Genomic DNA, 15,610 nt, shown 5'->3' with positions numbered 1-15,610 from the left:
TCCTCTCTAGATATATCTAAGGAAGGATCAAATTGTCAATGTCATTTCTTTCAGTTAGTTTTTTCATTATATACTAAAAGTTGTTCTGGTCACCGGCCCCTTCTCTAACAATGGAACACCCTTCACAGTAAGGAGCAACGTGAGCTCAACTATGACATAAAACGTTGTGTGCAGCAATTATCCTACACGCATGGGTGTGCCTGTTGTGTTTGTATATATGTGCGAGTAACTCATCCACGCAAAAAAGAGAAAGAAAAAGAAGAAGGTGAAATAGGGAGGAATGGGAAATGCATTAGGATGCATCTCAACGGAAGGGGTGAGAGAAAAAACCTCTAAACATGAGTTAAACCTTCCACCTTTGCTAGCCTCTTTCAAAGGAAGAGCTGGCCTCCTGTCTTCACTCTCTTCTTCAGAGAATAAAAAGAAGAAGGCAGTGAGCTTTGATGGCCAGCTTGATGAGCAAGCTCTTGCTGCAGCTTTGCTCTTTAACCATCATCAAAGAAATAATGGTAATTCTCTTCCATTTCCTAGATCCCAATCTGTAGTACATCCTTCTTCAGGTTCAAAGAAGCATGGTCTTACAAGGAGTTCAAGTTCCAGGCCACGGTCTCATTCCGACTCTCTGTTAAAAAGGCCTGACCAGCTAGTTAACCAGGTTGCTGTTATCTTCTTCTTCTTCTTTTAAATTAATGGTAAAAAATATTTGATACATGAACATATAATGAGTTTCAAATTCTCCTTTCATATATTTTCCATTTGATCTCCAATTAATGATTAAACTACTTATGTGCATGATCATGAAACCATGCTAATGATGTTCTTGGTCCTTGGAAGTTTGAAGAGGCAACAACTTAAAGGGAAAGTACTGCCGGACTAATTAGCATTGGTGGTTAAAATTCAATTTTTTTATCAGTAGTTCCAGTAGATTTTTCTTATGAATATAGTTCCTGTACATGAGCTTTATAACGACAAATTAACATGACTTTGAATGGTAATAGGCCCCTCGTCGAACATTCTTTTGTGCTTCAACTCCATACGTTCTACGAATAGTACTGGTTAATTGGGTTCGCCAAGTCTTGTTTCCCACATGGACCTGCCCCTGCCAGTAGCTTGGACGACCTTCTCAGCTTCTCTACTAAAAATCATGGGTTTAATATTCAAATTAGATCGCCATTTAAAACTTCCAGGCATCTCTTCATTTTTTACCATATTTTTCCTTTGAATTCAAGTATCATTATAAGAATACAATCTTAACAGGTCAAATTCATATCAGGCTGGGTTATTTTCTATTGGATGTAGAGTTACTGTTACTTTTATGAAAGCACCTCGTTAGAATTGAGTCCCTTGCCACACTTTTCCATTTTAGCAAAAAGATTACCGTTGACCTGGACTTTAAAATCTCGATAACACTTTCTACTAATTATACTGACTATTCGTTTTTTATCTGGTAGGATCTTGAAACGAACCGTGTTGTTCTCGTTCATGGAGGTGGTTTTGGTGCATGGTGTTGGTATAAAACTATTGCCCTTCTAGAGGAAGCTGGCTTTAAAGCTGATGCAGTGGACTTAACAGGCTCTGGCATCCATTATTCTGATACAAACGGCATTAGAAATCTTGCCGAATATGTAAAGCCACTTTCTGATATTTTTTACAAGCTCGGTGAAGGAGAGAAGGTTTGAGCTCTCCCTTTTAACTAAATGATGATTTATTTAAGAGACTGTTATAATTAAGTTCTTCTGTCTAAAAATGCAGGTGATTTTGGTGGGTCATGATCTTGGGGGTGCTTGTATTTCATATGTGATGGAGCTGTTTCCATCTAAAATTGCTAAAGCTGTTTTCATTGCTGCAACAATGCTGTCTAGTGGGCAGAGTGCCCTTGATATATTTTCTCAACAGGTTTACCCTCTATTTTATACAACAACTGGAAAAGGCACGGCTTATAGGATGACATTAAACTGATCAAATTAAGCAATTCTGGTCCATTAATAATCATGACAGCATTGTTCTCTCCTTCACATTCTCTGACTCTCGAGGCCTATGAGTTTTCCTCCCAAGTAATATGCACCTCTCAGGTCCTTTTTTATTCTCTTATCCTTTGGCTGTTCCATCTTGCTGTCTTTCCCTGAACCTCATCTGGCCATGAAAATATAATAAAGAATCTATTTCCCAAGATTATATGATATACAGCTGCTACCCATGGAGAACCAGTGCTTTAGTGATTCCTTATAAACGATGTTTGTTCACAATTAGTGTTGTGATACATTTTTTGATATTAAGCAAGAATATACCTTCATGTCTTGATAGTAATTCAATCACAACCTTGACTATGCGGACCATATATCACTGCTGCGGTCACAGGTATTGATTCACCAAAAAACATAGCCCAGTTGCTTGCTTCCAAGTGAATGAAGTTAGGCAGTAGTTGGTAGATATTTATCTGGCCAAACCCTCTGATGTACGTTGGTTATTAACCCAGCCCCAAAAATTGTAGCGTTGCATTAGATTGTGCAATATTGGTAGAAGCTATTAAAGAATATACGCTGGCAATTGCTGCTTGCCAGAACTAGGAACCATGAGTGCCTTCTAGCTGTACTATTTTTAAGAGAACAAAAATAGAGTCTAGATTAAGTCATGAAGTGCATTAGGAACGGTGCAATGAGTTAATGACACTGGCTCACTTTTGAACTAACAATACTATATCATTCAATGCCTATCTCAGACAGGTTTCAGTGACCTGATAAGACAACCTCAGACATTTATATATGCCAATGGAAAGGATAACCCTCCGACTGCTATTGTCATTGACAAAGCATTGTTAAGAGACTCGTGGTTCAACCAGAGTTCCACCAAGGTATGTATAGTTCCTTATATATCCAAAAAATTACATCTCTGGTTTAGCGACTGGAATTTCAACGATGAGGGTTTTATGTGTACCAGGATGTAGCATTAGCATCAGTATCGATGAGGCCAATCCCATTTGCACCGGTTGTAGAGAAGCTCTTTCTTTCAAGCAACAACTACGGCTCCATTCAAAGGTTTTACATTAAAACTCGAGGAGATTGTGCCCTGCATGTTCCTCTACAGGAGTCTATGATAAAATCAAATCCACCAACACAAGTTTTCGAGCTTAAGGGCTCTGATCATGCACCATTTTTTTCGAAGCCCCAGGCGCTGCATAAGATACTAGTCGAGATATCACAAGTTCCATCAAAGGATATCTAAAAGTATCTAAATTCGCATTATATTAAGGCTGCGGGAAGACATGTACATTGGAGCAGCTGGTTCGGATATGGAGAATTTGGCATGGTTCGTTTATGCCATACGTGGTCAAGTTAACCATCCAAGAAATTGTTAAAGAACATGTGCATGCACATGCCAGCAAGCGTTCCCCATGTGTAATACAGAGCACTAGCTATGTTAGGAGCGGTGTGTATATTTTTATTTTTTATAAAAAATTATTTATGTAAATTTTTTAATGTATTTTAATAGTTCAAAAGATATAATAAATCAAAAAATATATTTCATGACAAGTTATCAAACCCGACTTAGAGGTTGACTTGGCTAAGGGATCGGGTCCTGAGTTACACGAATTAACTCAGGTCAAACCGGAGAAATTAAAAAAAATATTTGATATTTTAATATTTTATATAAAAAATCAAAAAATTATCAGTGCAAATATAAACTATACATGTTGTAAACAATTAAGTTTAAAAGATTACCTCAAAATATTTTTTTATCCCATATTGAAAAGATATTATCTTATTCTTCTAAGTTGAAGTATTTAAACAAAAATTTTTTTTATCCCACATTAAAAAAACATAATTTTTTTCCTGTGAACATAAATGATACATACTAAAGGGTTTCAAATCCCACATTGAAAAAATAAAATATTCTTGTAGTATTTATATAGTAAATTTTGAAATGAATTAGTAATCAACTGAAAAAAATAAAACAAAAGGTTTCTTGGTAGGAGAAAAAAAAGAGGATTCTATCGGATTTTTATTACGTTGCCCTAGTTTTGGGTTGACCCGGCGGGTAGATCCTATTGTTAAATGGGGTTGGCAACAGGACCCACCACTGCTAGGTCCTGGTGACAGCAGAGTCTAATTTTAGTGGGTATCGCTTGAAGCTTTGGGTCAACCAATGCTGATTCTTGCTGACAACAATACTCATTATAAATGGGTCATGCTCATTGCTTTGGGCCTATCGCTGCTGGGTTTCAGGGAGCAGGGTCCAATTTCAGTGGGTCCTGTTTTAACTGGGCCCACCGTTGCTTGGTCCTAGTGGGGCATGGCCAAACTTCAGTGAGCCCTGCTACAGCTGAGCTCATCACTTATGAGCTCTACGGGGCACTTATATACACTATTATTGGGTTTGACATTACTGCCAGACCTAATGAATTTGGGTCTTAACAGACCATACTGTGATACTAAGATATTTTTGGATACCAACATGAAGCTAAGATATTTTTTAATATTATAATCATATAAAAAAAATTAAAATAAATTATCTACTCTAAATTTCAATAAACATATCATGTAAGGATTAAACTAAAAAAAATCAATAACAAAAAAAAATCAAAAAAAAAACCAACACTGTAATGATGGATGCGAGGAAACATTCTTCACCCCCCACCTTTTAACTTTAGTTATAATATTCAATTTTTTTAAAAAAAGTCTTTTATAAAATTATTCAAACCTAAATAATAACTTATACATCATAAGAAAGCTGAGCATCATTTGTTTTTTTAAAAATAAAACGTCCACTTACATAAAGAAAAGAAAAAGTAATAAACAGGGGCCTATCAATATTTAAATTTTGTCTATTAGTTCAAAAATCGAAACGTTTATCCAGAGTCTATAAATATAACGTTTTCCTATCGCTTTCTCCACCTCACTCTTTCAGCAGTTACATTACTGTCTGAGCTGCAGCTCATCTCTCTCTCCGCAGATCAGATCCAAATCGTTCAAAGGTATCTCCGCGAAACCCTAACTCTTTAGATCTCAGATTTACTTACTTACAGAATCGATGCTGCCAAGTTTTCCTTTTTAACCACTCTCACTTTGATGCCATGTTATTCTCTTCTCTAATTTTGAAAATTCACTTGTTGATTGGTTGATAATTGAGTTGTTTTGTTAAGATCTGCTATTTTTCTTGGCTTTTGATTCAGGCATTTCTCTTGTTTTAGCTGGCTTCCGTATCACTGTATTTAAAAAAAAAAATCGAAATTTTGGATAGGATTTTATGGTCTGTGGTGTTATTCAACCCGAATTTTGGGGGATCTAGATTGATATAAATCACTACACATTGGTGTTGAATTGTTTGTGATTTCTGCTTTCATTTAAGTTTTGGGTCTGGTTGTTGATTTGTGAGGTGTGCATATGCATAATTCTTGTTTGTTTTTTTTGTTTTGGGTTTTCTTGCGCACTCTAGTTTCATCGTGTATTTATGTGTGGTAAGCAATCGCGTTTGTTATGACGTGAGTGTTAGCTAGCTACCTAGGAAGGGATTAGGAGGGGGGGGGTATATAAACAGGAATGCATAAATAATTGAAGTATGGTGTTTGTTTGTTTAAAAGAGTGATGGTGAACTTGTTGATTTCAACTGGCAATTTGGAAATTGGTTAATGGGTCTCTAGATGTTTTAAGTTACCAGGCTGCGATCAGAGTAGGTGATGTGGGTTATTCATAATGCTTTTGTTATCATTCTTTTTCCTTATTGTGACACATGCCATTTCCCAGAATTTATCTTCTTTTTTATTTTCATTCTTTATTCATTTTGGTGTTTTGCTTTTGTTTTGGGCTTGGGAAACAGGGTTTAAATTTCCTTCTGTAAAGTTTAGATATGGGTCGTGGAGTTAGCGCTGGTGGAGGGCAGAGTTCATTGGGCTATCTGTTTGGGAGTGGAGAGGCTCCAAAACCTGGCACAAACAATGCCCAAGCTGCTCCAAGCGAGAGCCTGCCTGCAAATAATCCGCCTCCTTCCAAACCCGCTGCAGCTCCTCAGCCAGCAGATATCAATAAGCAGGTTCCTGCTGGTATCAACAGTACTTCTACAAACAACTATTTGAGGGCAGATGGTCAGAACACTGGCAACTTCATCACGGTATGATTCTCCAAACCTTTGCTCTTGGTCCAATTGTATCAGTTGTCCATACTGGTTTGGGTGGATAGAACTTGCTCAGATTCATGACATGCCACTGTTCTCTGTGATGAGATCTCTAAAAGATTCATCTGTCTTCTGGAAATGGGTAGGCAATATCCTGTGAATGATTAGGAACTATCTCAGAGGCATAAATATTCGAGGAAGGATGCCATTGTCCTTGTAACTACCAAGCTGCATTTTTGTCGCCCAAGAAGAATGAATAATACTTCTGGGTCATGTTCCAGCTGGGTGATTTTTTTGTGGTTTTCCATGCCTCCTTTAGATGTCCCTGGCAGTCAGAATACCTCTGCATTGATTGAAGATAGGGCTCCTATTCTTAGCCCTAGGCATATCCAAGCTTATGAAAGCATTTCTCTGTCTCTGTCTCGGTGTAAATGCATGGGTTATAGTATAATGGGTAACTAGATATTGTTCATGGTTTACAATGTACAAGGCTTGAGAAATAGATACTCATACAAGCCGTCCCTGTAAAATAGGGACCCAGAAGCGGCTAGATGGGTAGGATAGAGGCAGTTAACCATTTGTTTCGAGGTTGGGTGTGGATTCCTAGAGTGAGGTAACATAGGAGCTGAGCAAGAACTACTTCCAATTATGCTCTTGGCATTCTGCATTTCCAATCTACATGTTTCTGACCAATGTTAGCTACATGTATTCTTCTGGTTTCATTTGAACTAGATTCAATGGGTACATTATGAAAGTTGAAAGAAGGCGGAGTTGAACTACATGATTTGCTATTACTAAAATAAACTACGGTGCTCTAAAAACTATTTCTGGAATTTGCTTTAAACAGCCAATTAAGCTACTTGCTCAATTTCTTTATAACTGAATTGTATTTCATGAAAGACAAAATGGTTGTTTCTTGTAGTTGTTATTAACAACCTAAAATCTGTTTCTTTGGTTCAGGATCGACCTTCAACCAAGGTCCATGCTGCTCCTGGTGGTGGATCTTCTTTGGGATACCTCTTTGGTGGTGGTAGCAACTGACACATGCCATCATGCCTTCATATGGAGAGTTCTGTTTGTCAAATCTTTGTGAACCTGTAGTTTGAATCAAACCATGCTTTCATCTTCAATATAATCCATGCAAATTTGTGGGATCCTATGGTGTAATATATAGGTGTTATCTTTGTTGTTTCAACTATTCAATCAAGATCGTGGGATTTAGATGCCTGGGCATCTGTATGTTTCTAATACCCCAGCCAGTGTTTTTTTTTTTATAATCTCTCTCCCACTTCCTTTACTGGTCTTTTTTGTTGTTTCTTTTGGATTACTAGAACAGTGCCAACGTATTCCTCTGATAGCTCCAGGCATCATACCAAGTGTTGCGAGGGGGTATGGTTCGTGCAAAGCATTGGTGGGACGAATCTCAATTTAAGCGTGTCCTTATTGACAATGGAATAATAAAATTATAAGGTGAGAAGAACATTAAAACTTGAGAGCAGTTGGCTCTATTATTGGCCTCTCTTGATGCAATGGACGACAACTGCCGCTCGTGGGCAATGAGAACAAATTGTCAGAAGCAGAACATATCACTCCCAGGTTTGCAGTGCCTGTTGCCAATAAGTAATCTAAATTCTTGTAAAAACAAGACCGAACATGCGATAACTAACATCAGACAATACCAATCCATGTTAGAATCCAATCATCTCTCCAAATCTTGAATTCCGTGAGATTTTGTTAAAAAATAAAAGGGAGAAGAGTTCCATGAATTCAGTTGATGAGACCCCCCTGGTCTAATATTAAGTTGCATTTGTATTTGGTCAAGAAAACGGTGCATTTCTTTGGGTTTTCACTTGCCTAAGAAAGCGTGCATGTTCTACAATGCTTAAAGATGTCCTTTATGAGTTTTTGGGGGGAAAGACGAAGATACTGGAGAAGCCTTTCGCTGTGAATCTCGTTTTATTATCCCAAAAAACCTCCTTCTGTACATCTTCTCGCATACACACACTGTTACACAGCGAGGTGGTTGTAAGAAAGATGCATTAACCCTCCACCCAAGCACCTGCAAATGCTGCGGGTCAAGGCACATTTTGGTTCGGGGCAGCAGGAGCGGGATTTATACCCCATTTTCTGCGGACATCCTCCAAATCCTCTTGAAAGTGCTTCTCATAATACACACACATGAGATCTGTGCTCTGCATACCAGCTCGAATGGCCCATGGGAAGTAATGCTGGAAGAACAATTTCCTCTGCTTCTCCGTAAATCTAACTGTGCCTCCCACAACAGACATCAGGCACATTGGAAGGTACATTTGCTCGAATTCAATCACCTTGAGCGCTGACTCGCCGATTAAGTTAGTGGGCAGGCCAAAAAGGGTGTGCCAGAAATCATGCACCTCACGGGCTCGCATTGCAACATATGCCAGCTCTTCCGTTTCCATGAATCGCACTGGTGGACGGTCATCTGGGGAAAAGTTCCTGGATCCCATGAATCTTGCATAGGCAGCACCAAATGTATTAGCTGGCAAATCCCATGCATGCCCCACTTGAGCAGATATGACACGAGGTCTCTCCAAGAGAACTGCCTATCATTCAAAATGATAATAAAAAAGAAAAAGAAAAAAAAGGAGTGAGGTGGGTTCTTTATGATGTAATACAAAGTTCGATCATTAGGTGCCCGCCTGTTCATCCATTTGAAAGTAGTCACGGTCATAACAAAAGAAGATATAAAAAAGAAATTTAATCCCATAAGACTTGCAAAGCTACATTCATTTTTCACCCATGACATGCTTCCCTAAAAGCTTTTTAAAAGAAATCACTTGGATCTTCATGATAAATGGAGAGCCCAGAATCCTGTCAAATTCAGTTTGCCTGACAATATATATGTATTAATTGGCATAAAAAGAGTTTCGGCCATGAATAATTCACAACTAAACAAGATTGGATCGCACAATAATGTGTTCAGGATTTTACTGATTAATAATTTAATTGAGTAATTATAAACTACTACTACCAAGGAAACAGATGGTGAATAAAAATGAAATGTGGGCGGGAAAAAAAGGAGACTCACTCTTCCTTCAGGGCTCTTTTTCATTCTCTCAACAACTCTTTCAAAAGCAGGTTTTCCAGTTGTTTCTCCAAGCGCCGCTATCAAATCCGCCCTTCGTGGATCTAACAACGCACCCACAGCGGAACCAACCGCAACCGCCGCCTGTTGCCACCTATTCAGCCGGATTTTACCTCCTCCTATCATTGCTTGCTATTCTCCCAGATACAAAATATATACACTTTACTCTTCACGCAGGTATGAAAAGAGAGAGGGGAAACGAGGATGGGGAAGACCGAAGACGGTGGTTTTCTTTAACTAGAGGTGGATCAAAGAAGAGGGAGTGGGCCTTCCTGGATTTTCTTCCAAGCCCAGGAGCGGGCTTTTTTATTTATTTATTTTGATTGCCTGCATGTTCTTGGACTTTCCTCGTGCGGATACACACACTTTAATCCTTTCGCACCTTCTACTCTTCTTGCATTTTGTGATCGTTTCTTTCTTCTCTCTTTTCAACATTATTGTATTGTTTTTTCAACAGAGTTCTCTGTCATATCCTAGAATATAGTTTCATTACATTCACGCTGAATTTCAATTGCAATTAAGTAGTATTTTTTTTTATTTTTTAATTTGAATGTTCGGCCAGGTTTACATATATTTTGATTAATTTTTTTTAAAATTAATAATTAGATAATTTGAAAGGATAAGTTTTCAATGAACATGAATTAAACAGTATTATTAATAATTTGAAAGGATATATTCGACTTCGAGCTAAAGAAGTTCAAGAAATAATTCTCAAGAGGTAGGAACGAGTATCTGGAAGTGTCTCGAAGCAAACGATAAGATATATTATAGTCCCTGTAATTTAAAATGTCACCCCGGCACCTATAGTTTTGACTGCTTAATATATTAAGGTCCTTGGAATTGCGAGCCGGTGTTGGTGGTGGGTTTGGAATGTCTGGGCACACACTATGCCAAAAGCCGAAACCTGGCTGGGGCAACCTCAATTTGGGCTCTGGGCTGTTTCTGGAAGCTAGGCTTAGCCGAAGGCCAGTAGGTGCATAAGCTGGTAGCAAGACCTGGGCTTGGTGGCCCGACCAAACCAGAGGGAATTCGGGGAAATCTAATTGAATCTGAACCTGTTTTTCTTTACAGTGGATGGATTGCTCTTCACTCTCAAATCGAATGGGCCTTGAATACATCTTGTAATCAGGATTATATTTTTGTCATGTTCTTGCTTCTTATTTGACTTTTTCCTTGATGATTTGCATTTGAGAGGTCTATTCTGGGTATTGCTTGCTTAATGGACGTGTTATGGTTTATAGCTGTGGAGGTTAATCTGAAAATCAACTACGTGGAGCGAATGATAAGAAATTGAGTCCTGGCTAGCACAATAAGTCAAATAAGGTGCTAATTTGTAGTAATTTCTCTCTTGAAAACTAAAATTGATGCGTGACAGTTGCCACTGGGGGCAGAAATTAGTTTCGTGTGTGGAATCTTATTTCTTGATAACATGTTCTAATTCATTTATTTATTTATTCTACCAAAATAATATTTATTTATCATAATTATAATATAAAAATAGAAGAAACTAAGAGATTTTCATAGTCCGATCAAAAGAAAGAGCAGGTAAAGAGCCGAGACTTGAAATTAAAGATGATGTAAATCGTTTCTCCGCTGGAAACTTGTGTTTTCGGGTTGCTCCTTGTTTTCCAGTTCCATTCTCGTTTTCTTCTGGAAAAATAAATTAATGGAAACAAGTTAAAGAAATCAGGAATACACACAGACTTTTGATGCAAGAATTAATAAAAAGGGTTACTTCCCATTTATGATCTCCAAGAAACCACTGAATATTACGGCACACGGAAATATTAATATTCCATTCTCATCTCCTTGGAGATGGAAAATCTCGAGCTAGAGTAGAGATCACGGTGGATGATATGAGCAGTGAAGGAAAACACGACCACTGTGTGTATAAAATTTATTTATTTATGTATGTTTTCATGACTAAATACGTCATGGATCTAGAATATATTAAAAAAAAAACACTAAAAGACATGGAGAATTCAGTGTGCTCATAGATATAAAATACTATTCATCTTCACAATATAATTATCATTTTATCATTCTAAAAAGAATGAATTATCTTGTTTTTTTGGGTAATGAGATCTTTTTATATGGTCAATTAATCATTATTAGATTCAAGCTTTTGAAACACAATATAATAGCTAAATTAGTCTTAAAAAACATAATTTCTTTAACTAATGCGTACAATCTTTATTAAATTTTAATTTTTTAAAACACAGTAAAATAACTAAATTATATTTAAAAGCAAAAAATCTTTAAATGGTGTGCAAGAGATTTTTATCGTCACAATGTAATTATCATTTTATAGATATAAAAGACTATTTATCGTCACAATGTAATTATCATAGTTAAAACCCGGTCTGGAAGTTGACCTGGCCAAGGGGCTAGGTTCGGGGTTTCATGGGTCAACCCAAAAAAATTAAAAAAAATAAAATTTTAATATTTTATATGAAAAAATTTAGAAAAAATCAATGTAAATATAGGTTATACATATTGTAAATAATAAAGTTTAAAAGAATATTTTAAAATTTTTTTTATTCCATATTAAACAAATATTATGTTAAGCTTTTAACCAAAAAAGTTTTTTTATCCCACATTGAAAAAATATAACTTCTTTTTTGTGAACATAGAATATATATACTTATGGGATTAAAAAAAACATAGCTTTTTTCTTGAGAACATAAAGTATATATACTAATGATTTTCAAATCTCATATTGAAAAAACATAACTTTTTTCCTTCTGAACATAGAGTATATATACTAATAGGTTTTAAAACTCACATTAAAAAAATATTGTGTTTTTCTTTTAAGTTGAAGTATTTAAATCAAAAGGTTTTTTATCCAATGTTGAAAAAACATAACTTTTTTTTTAGGAACATAGAGTATATATACTAATGGGTTTCAAATTCCAAATTTGAAAAAAAAAACATCAGGTTTCGCCCGGGTCACGGGTTGACCCGCCAGGTCAACCGAGTTTGGCTGGGTCGTTGCGTTGGCTGGTCTTTTGACAAACCCGGACCGGTCCAGCCCCTGAGTCGACCTGTCAGGCCGGTTCAAGTTTAATAACTATGGGTCAATTAATCATTATTAAATTCAAGCTTTTGAAGCACAACATAATAACTCAATTAGTTTTAAAAACATAATTTATTTAATTAGATTTTTTTTGAATTTTTACTTTTTAAAACACAGTAAAATAACTAAATTACATTTGAAAGCAAAAAAAATCTTTAAATAGTGTCCAAGGGAATTTTTTGTATTTTCATTATGTTTTTATGGTTGTAATCAAATTAATTGAGGGCACTTTGTTTTTTTTCATAAATATAAATATTATTTTAAAAATGGATTAACTAGTGCATTGCACATTTTAGATTGTCAAATGTCTCCACACTATTCAGGCAACACGTTCGGAGGCCAAATGATGGCTTATAGGGTAGCGTTCAAATTGTCTCGGTGACCTCCCATCATCGAACGACATGTATGACTTACTGACCTTCAATATGATGTTAATGATCTTCTTTTCACTTCTTTTTTCTCTCTTCCTCGATTTTCATACTTGACCCTCCAAAATTTCAAAATATCCATTCAATTTGTTTATGTTTAGATTTGGTCCATATTTTTTTTATTACAATTTGTTTTATTTGAAAAAAATTATTATTATTTTTTAATTTCATTCCCCTTTATTTTTTTCACCTATCATATTGTGGTCTTTATTCTTTTGATTGTTATTTGTTATATTTGAGATAATTTTTAATATTTTTTTACAATTTCACCCATTTTAGGTTTTTTTTTCCTATCAGTTTCGATCTGCGTTCCTTTGATTTTTTTCAGGTTTGTCTTTCATAGAGTAATCATGACCTCGAGTTTTTAATCACGGGCTTGAAAGATTCACCTAGTTTGACTCGGGTCTTTTTTTATAATTTTTTAATTTTATCATCTAATACCATGTTTGTTGGGGATGAGACTTCGTTATTTTTTTATTTTTTCTTTATATAAGGTTATCCTGATATCATATGTAGGGTCACATATTTAGTAAGTTAACTCAGGTTGACCTAAACTAAATTTTAATTTATTTATTATTTATCTATTTTTTTTATCACATTATTAAATCAAACAAATTTCTTGAATCCATTCAATAAACTCTTGAATTTTGATTGATTTTTTAAAAACAATATCAAAAAGTTGGGTCCAACTGACACTATACCGAGTTCTACCAATCTAGTAGAGAGCATAAAATAGCATGTCGATGGAAACGGAATATACATGTCCATTTATAGCTGGGCTTACGTAGCGAACTCATTATCGATAAGTGGACCACTAAGAAACAAGTGGATTTTCCCATCTCTATGATCATGTTTGTTTGACAGACAGGGACTTTTCTTTTTTGTACAAATTGACAAAACAATAAATTAGGTTACCCAACTGATCAATGGGTGGAAGAAAAGAATGGTTCATTGTGCATACAAGAAAAGTTTCTTTCGAGTGCTCAGAAGTCAGGTCTGTTTGCATACTGTCATTGTAACTAAAAAAGTCGGTTAACATCAAATCGAAAATAGCATTATAACCTTCGGGAAACTATCGACAAGTTGTATGAACTAAGATCCGATCGAGAGGAAAGAAGGAATAATTATATTGCAGAGCTTCTTGGCGAAGGCTTTCCGTAATTGATTCTAAGATATTCTATACTTTACTGTATCCCATTTTGATTCTAAAATATTCTTCAAAGTTGAAAGTAACCCCGGGCCGGCATCTCTCTTCAGAGCTTGGAGGTGTCACGATCCACACCCGTGACTCTGTACCCAGTTCCGTGCTTGTAAGAGAATACATTTATTCTCCTGTTAACATGCAAGGCTAAAATTAATGTAGAGAAGACCGTGATAATATCTATTTTTTTCTGTAAATATAAATAACCTGCTTAGGATTTGATTCGAGGAAAAAAATAATTTAATCCCAGCATATAAACGATCGAGTTAGAATGTTAAAACCAGACGGGAACAGATAAAAGCATGTCTGATATATATTATTCGTAGCGTATATTAAACCTACCCCATGTTGTTCCACAAGAAGAAGAAGAAGAAGAAGAAGAAACCCAGATGTATGGGCCAGTCACGTTGCATTCAACAGCTATAATCATCAAAAGAAAGACAAAACTAGTGTGAAGATACATGTATGTATCATTATCAATATCAATTCCAGAAGTTGATAAACAAACAACAAGGCCCGCGATATTGACAACACTGATGCGACACATATAATCAATCAAGTTCATCTCTTAATTTTAACAGAAAATGGGAAGAAAGTTGATAATTCCGGCCCGTTGTGTTTTCAATATCGACCACTTGATTTCTTTCTTTTCGTATGAAAAAGAAAACCCTATATATCTGCACAGCACTCGTATAAGATATATTGGTTACAGATTGTATATATCATTTAATTATAGATTAAAGACTATATAGGAATACTCGAAGATTATTAATTATCATTGTTTCAAGGGTAAGAGTATATATTTACACCCTAATTTTCATATATTAAAACTGAATTCTCTTTCCCATCGAGTTTTAAATCAGCTATGCACTTGTAAAATATTCTCTGCGAAGACCGAAGAGCAGTGCAAATTAATAATTAAATATGCACAAAACAGACAACAGACAACAGCCAAGATTTCTATAGCAAATATGTTTACGCACAATTTCTTAAGTTCTTGTATGTAATGAAATGTCGTTAAAGGGGAGTTTTACGAGGTGGTTCTTCTTGTAGAGAAACTGGAGCTGAAAATGACCACTAACTCAGATCGATTGACAAAATAATTGTGGGCAAGCTAGCTACTACAAGTACCCCCTAGGGGCTAGGATGCATAGCGTGACGCGACAACGTGTATATGAACAGGTCTTGAACAGCAACATGAACTGTGTATGAATCACCTTCACGCTACAACATATTAGTTTTTTTAAAAAAACTCTGCAACCGTGACACGATACCAAACAAATACTTAATTGACAATACCAACCAGAACTAGGAGTAACTCACTATTTAATCCGAGTTTCAGGCTCTCAGCACTGGTTTAATTTATTTATTTTTTTAAAAAATATCGAGTATACGAATTGTTTTAATGTAAAAAAATTAAAGTATAAATTAAAAAATTTATGCAAGTTTCTAGTTAAATAAATTGAAAATTATTTATATAAATAAAAAAACTTGTTGAAAATAACAAAGTAAAAAACTGAAAAAACTAAGAAATGAATTTAGATTAAAATGATCAATTATATAAAATGAAATATTAACATGATTGTATTTACTTAACTTATTTATTTAAATTAATACAAGATAAATCTACACTCTAAAAAAATATGACTTAAAAGATAAATACAAATGAAACT

General features: G+C 35.5%; 3 protein-coding genes across 4 annotated transcripts; 2 read left to right on the top strand and 1 right to left on the bottom strand.

Moving 5' to 3' along the window:
• The first annotated feature begins 280 nt into the window (after nucleotides 1–280).
• On the top strand, nucleotides 281–3,480 carry LOC133705290 (putative methylesterase 11, chloroplastic). Its single transcript, XM_062130428.1, has 5 exons — nucleotides 281–655; nucleotides 1,452–1,673; nucleotides 1,753–1,930; nucleotides 2,712–2,851; nucleotides 2,938–3,480. Exons 1-5 carry the CDS (start codon nucleotides 281–283, stop codon nucleotides 3,220–3,222), a joined length of 1,200 nt encoding a protein of 399 aa, XP_061986412.1. The 3' UTR covers nucleotides 3,223–3,480.
• A 1,332-nt stretch (nucleotides 3,481–4,812) lies between these two features.
• LOC133705475 (protein SPIRAL1-like 1) lies at nucleotides 4,813–7,358 on the top strand. Of its 2 annotated transcripts, none has more exons than XM_062130716.1 (3): nucleotides 4,813–4,972; nucleotides 5,815–6,105; nucleotides 7,069–7,358. In XM_062130716.1, exons 2-3 carry the CDS (start codon nucleotides 5,845–5,847, stop codon nucleotides 7,147–7,149), a joined length of 342 nt encoding a protein of 113 aa, XP_061986700.1. In that variant the 5' UTR covers nucleotides 4,813–4,972; nucleotides 5,815–5,844; the 3' UTR covers nucleotides 7,150–7,358. The 2 variants fall into 2 exon arrangements, with proteins under 2 accessions (XP_061986700.1, XP_061986701.1); XM_062130717.1 differs by having other exon boundaries at nucleotides 4,833–4,972; nucleotides 5,843–6,105.
• A 454-nt stretch (nucleotides 7,359–7,812) lies between these two features.
• Nucleotides 7,813–9,503, bottom strand: LOC133705474 (ubiquinone biosynthesis protein COQ4 homolog, mitochondrial-like). The gene is made up of 2 exons (XM_062130715.1): nucleotides 9,176–9,503; nucleotides 7,813–8,690 (listed from the first exon to the last, which is right to left on the bottom strand). Exons 1-2 carry the CDS (start codon nucleotides 9,356–9,358, stop codon nucleotides 8,184–8,186), a joined length of 690 nt encoding a protein of 229 aa, XP_061986699.1. The 5' UTR covers nucleotides 9,359–9,503; the 3' UTR covers nucleotides 7,813–8,183.
• Nucleotides 9,504–15,610: the final 6,107 nt, after the last annotated feature.

Source organism: Populus nigra, chromosome 10 (assembly GCF_951802175.1).
Source record: "Populus nigra chromosome 10, ddPopNigr1.1, whole genome shotgun sequence".
In the NCBI taxonomy this organism is placed as follows: domain Eukaryota; kingdom Viridiplantae; phylum Streptophyta; class Magnoliopsida; order Malpighiales; family Salicaceae; genus Populus; species Populus nigra.
This window is presented reverse-complemented; position numbering and strand designations above follow the sequence as displayed.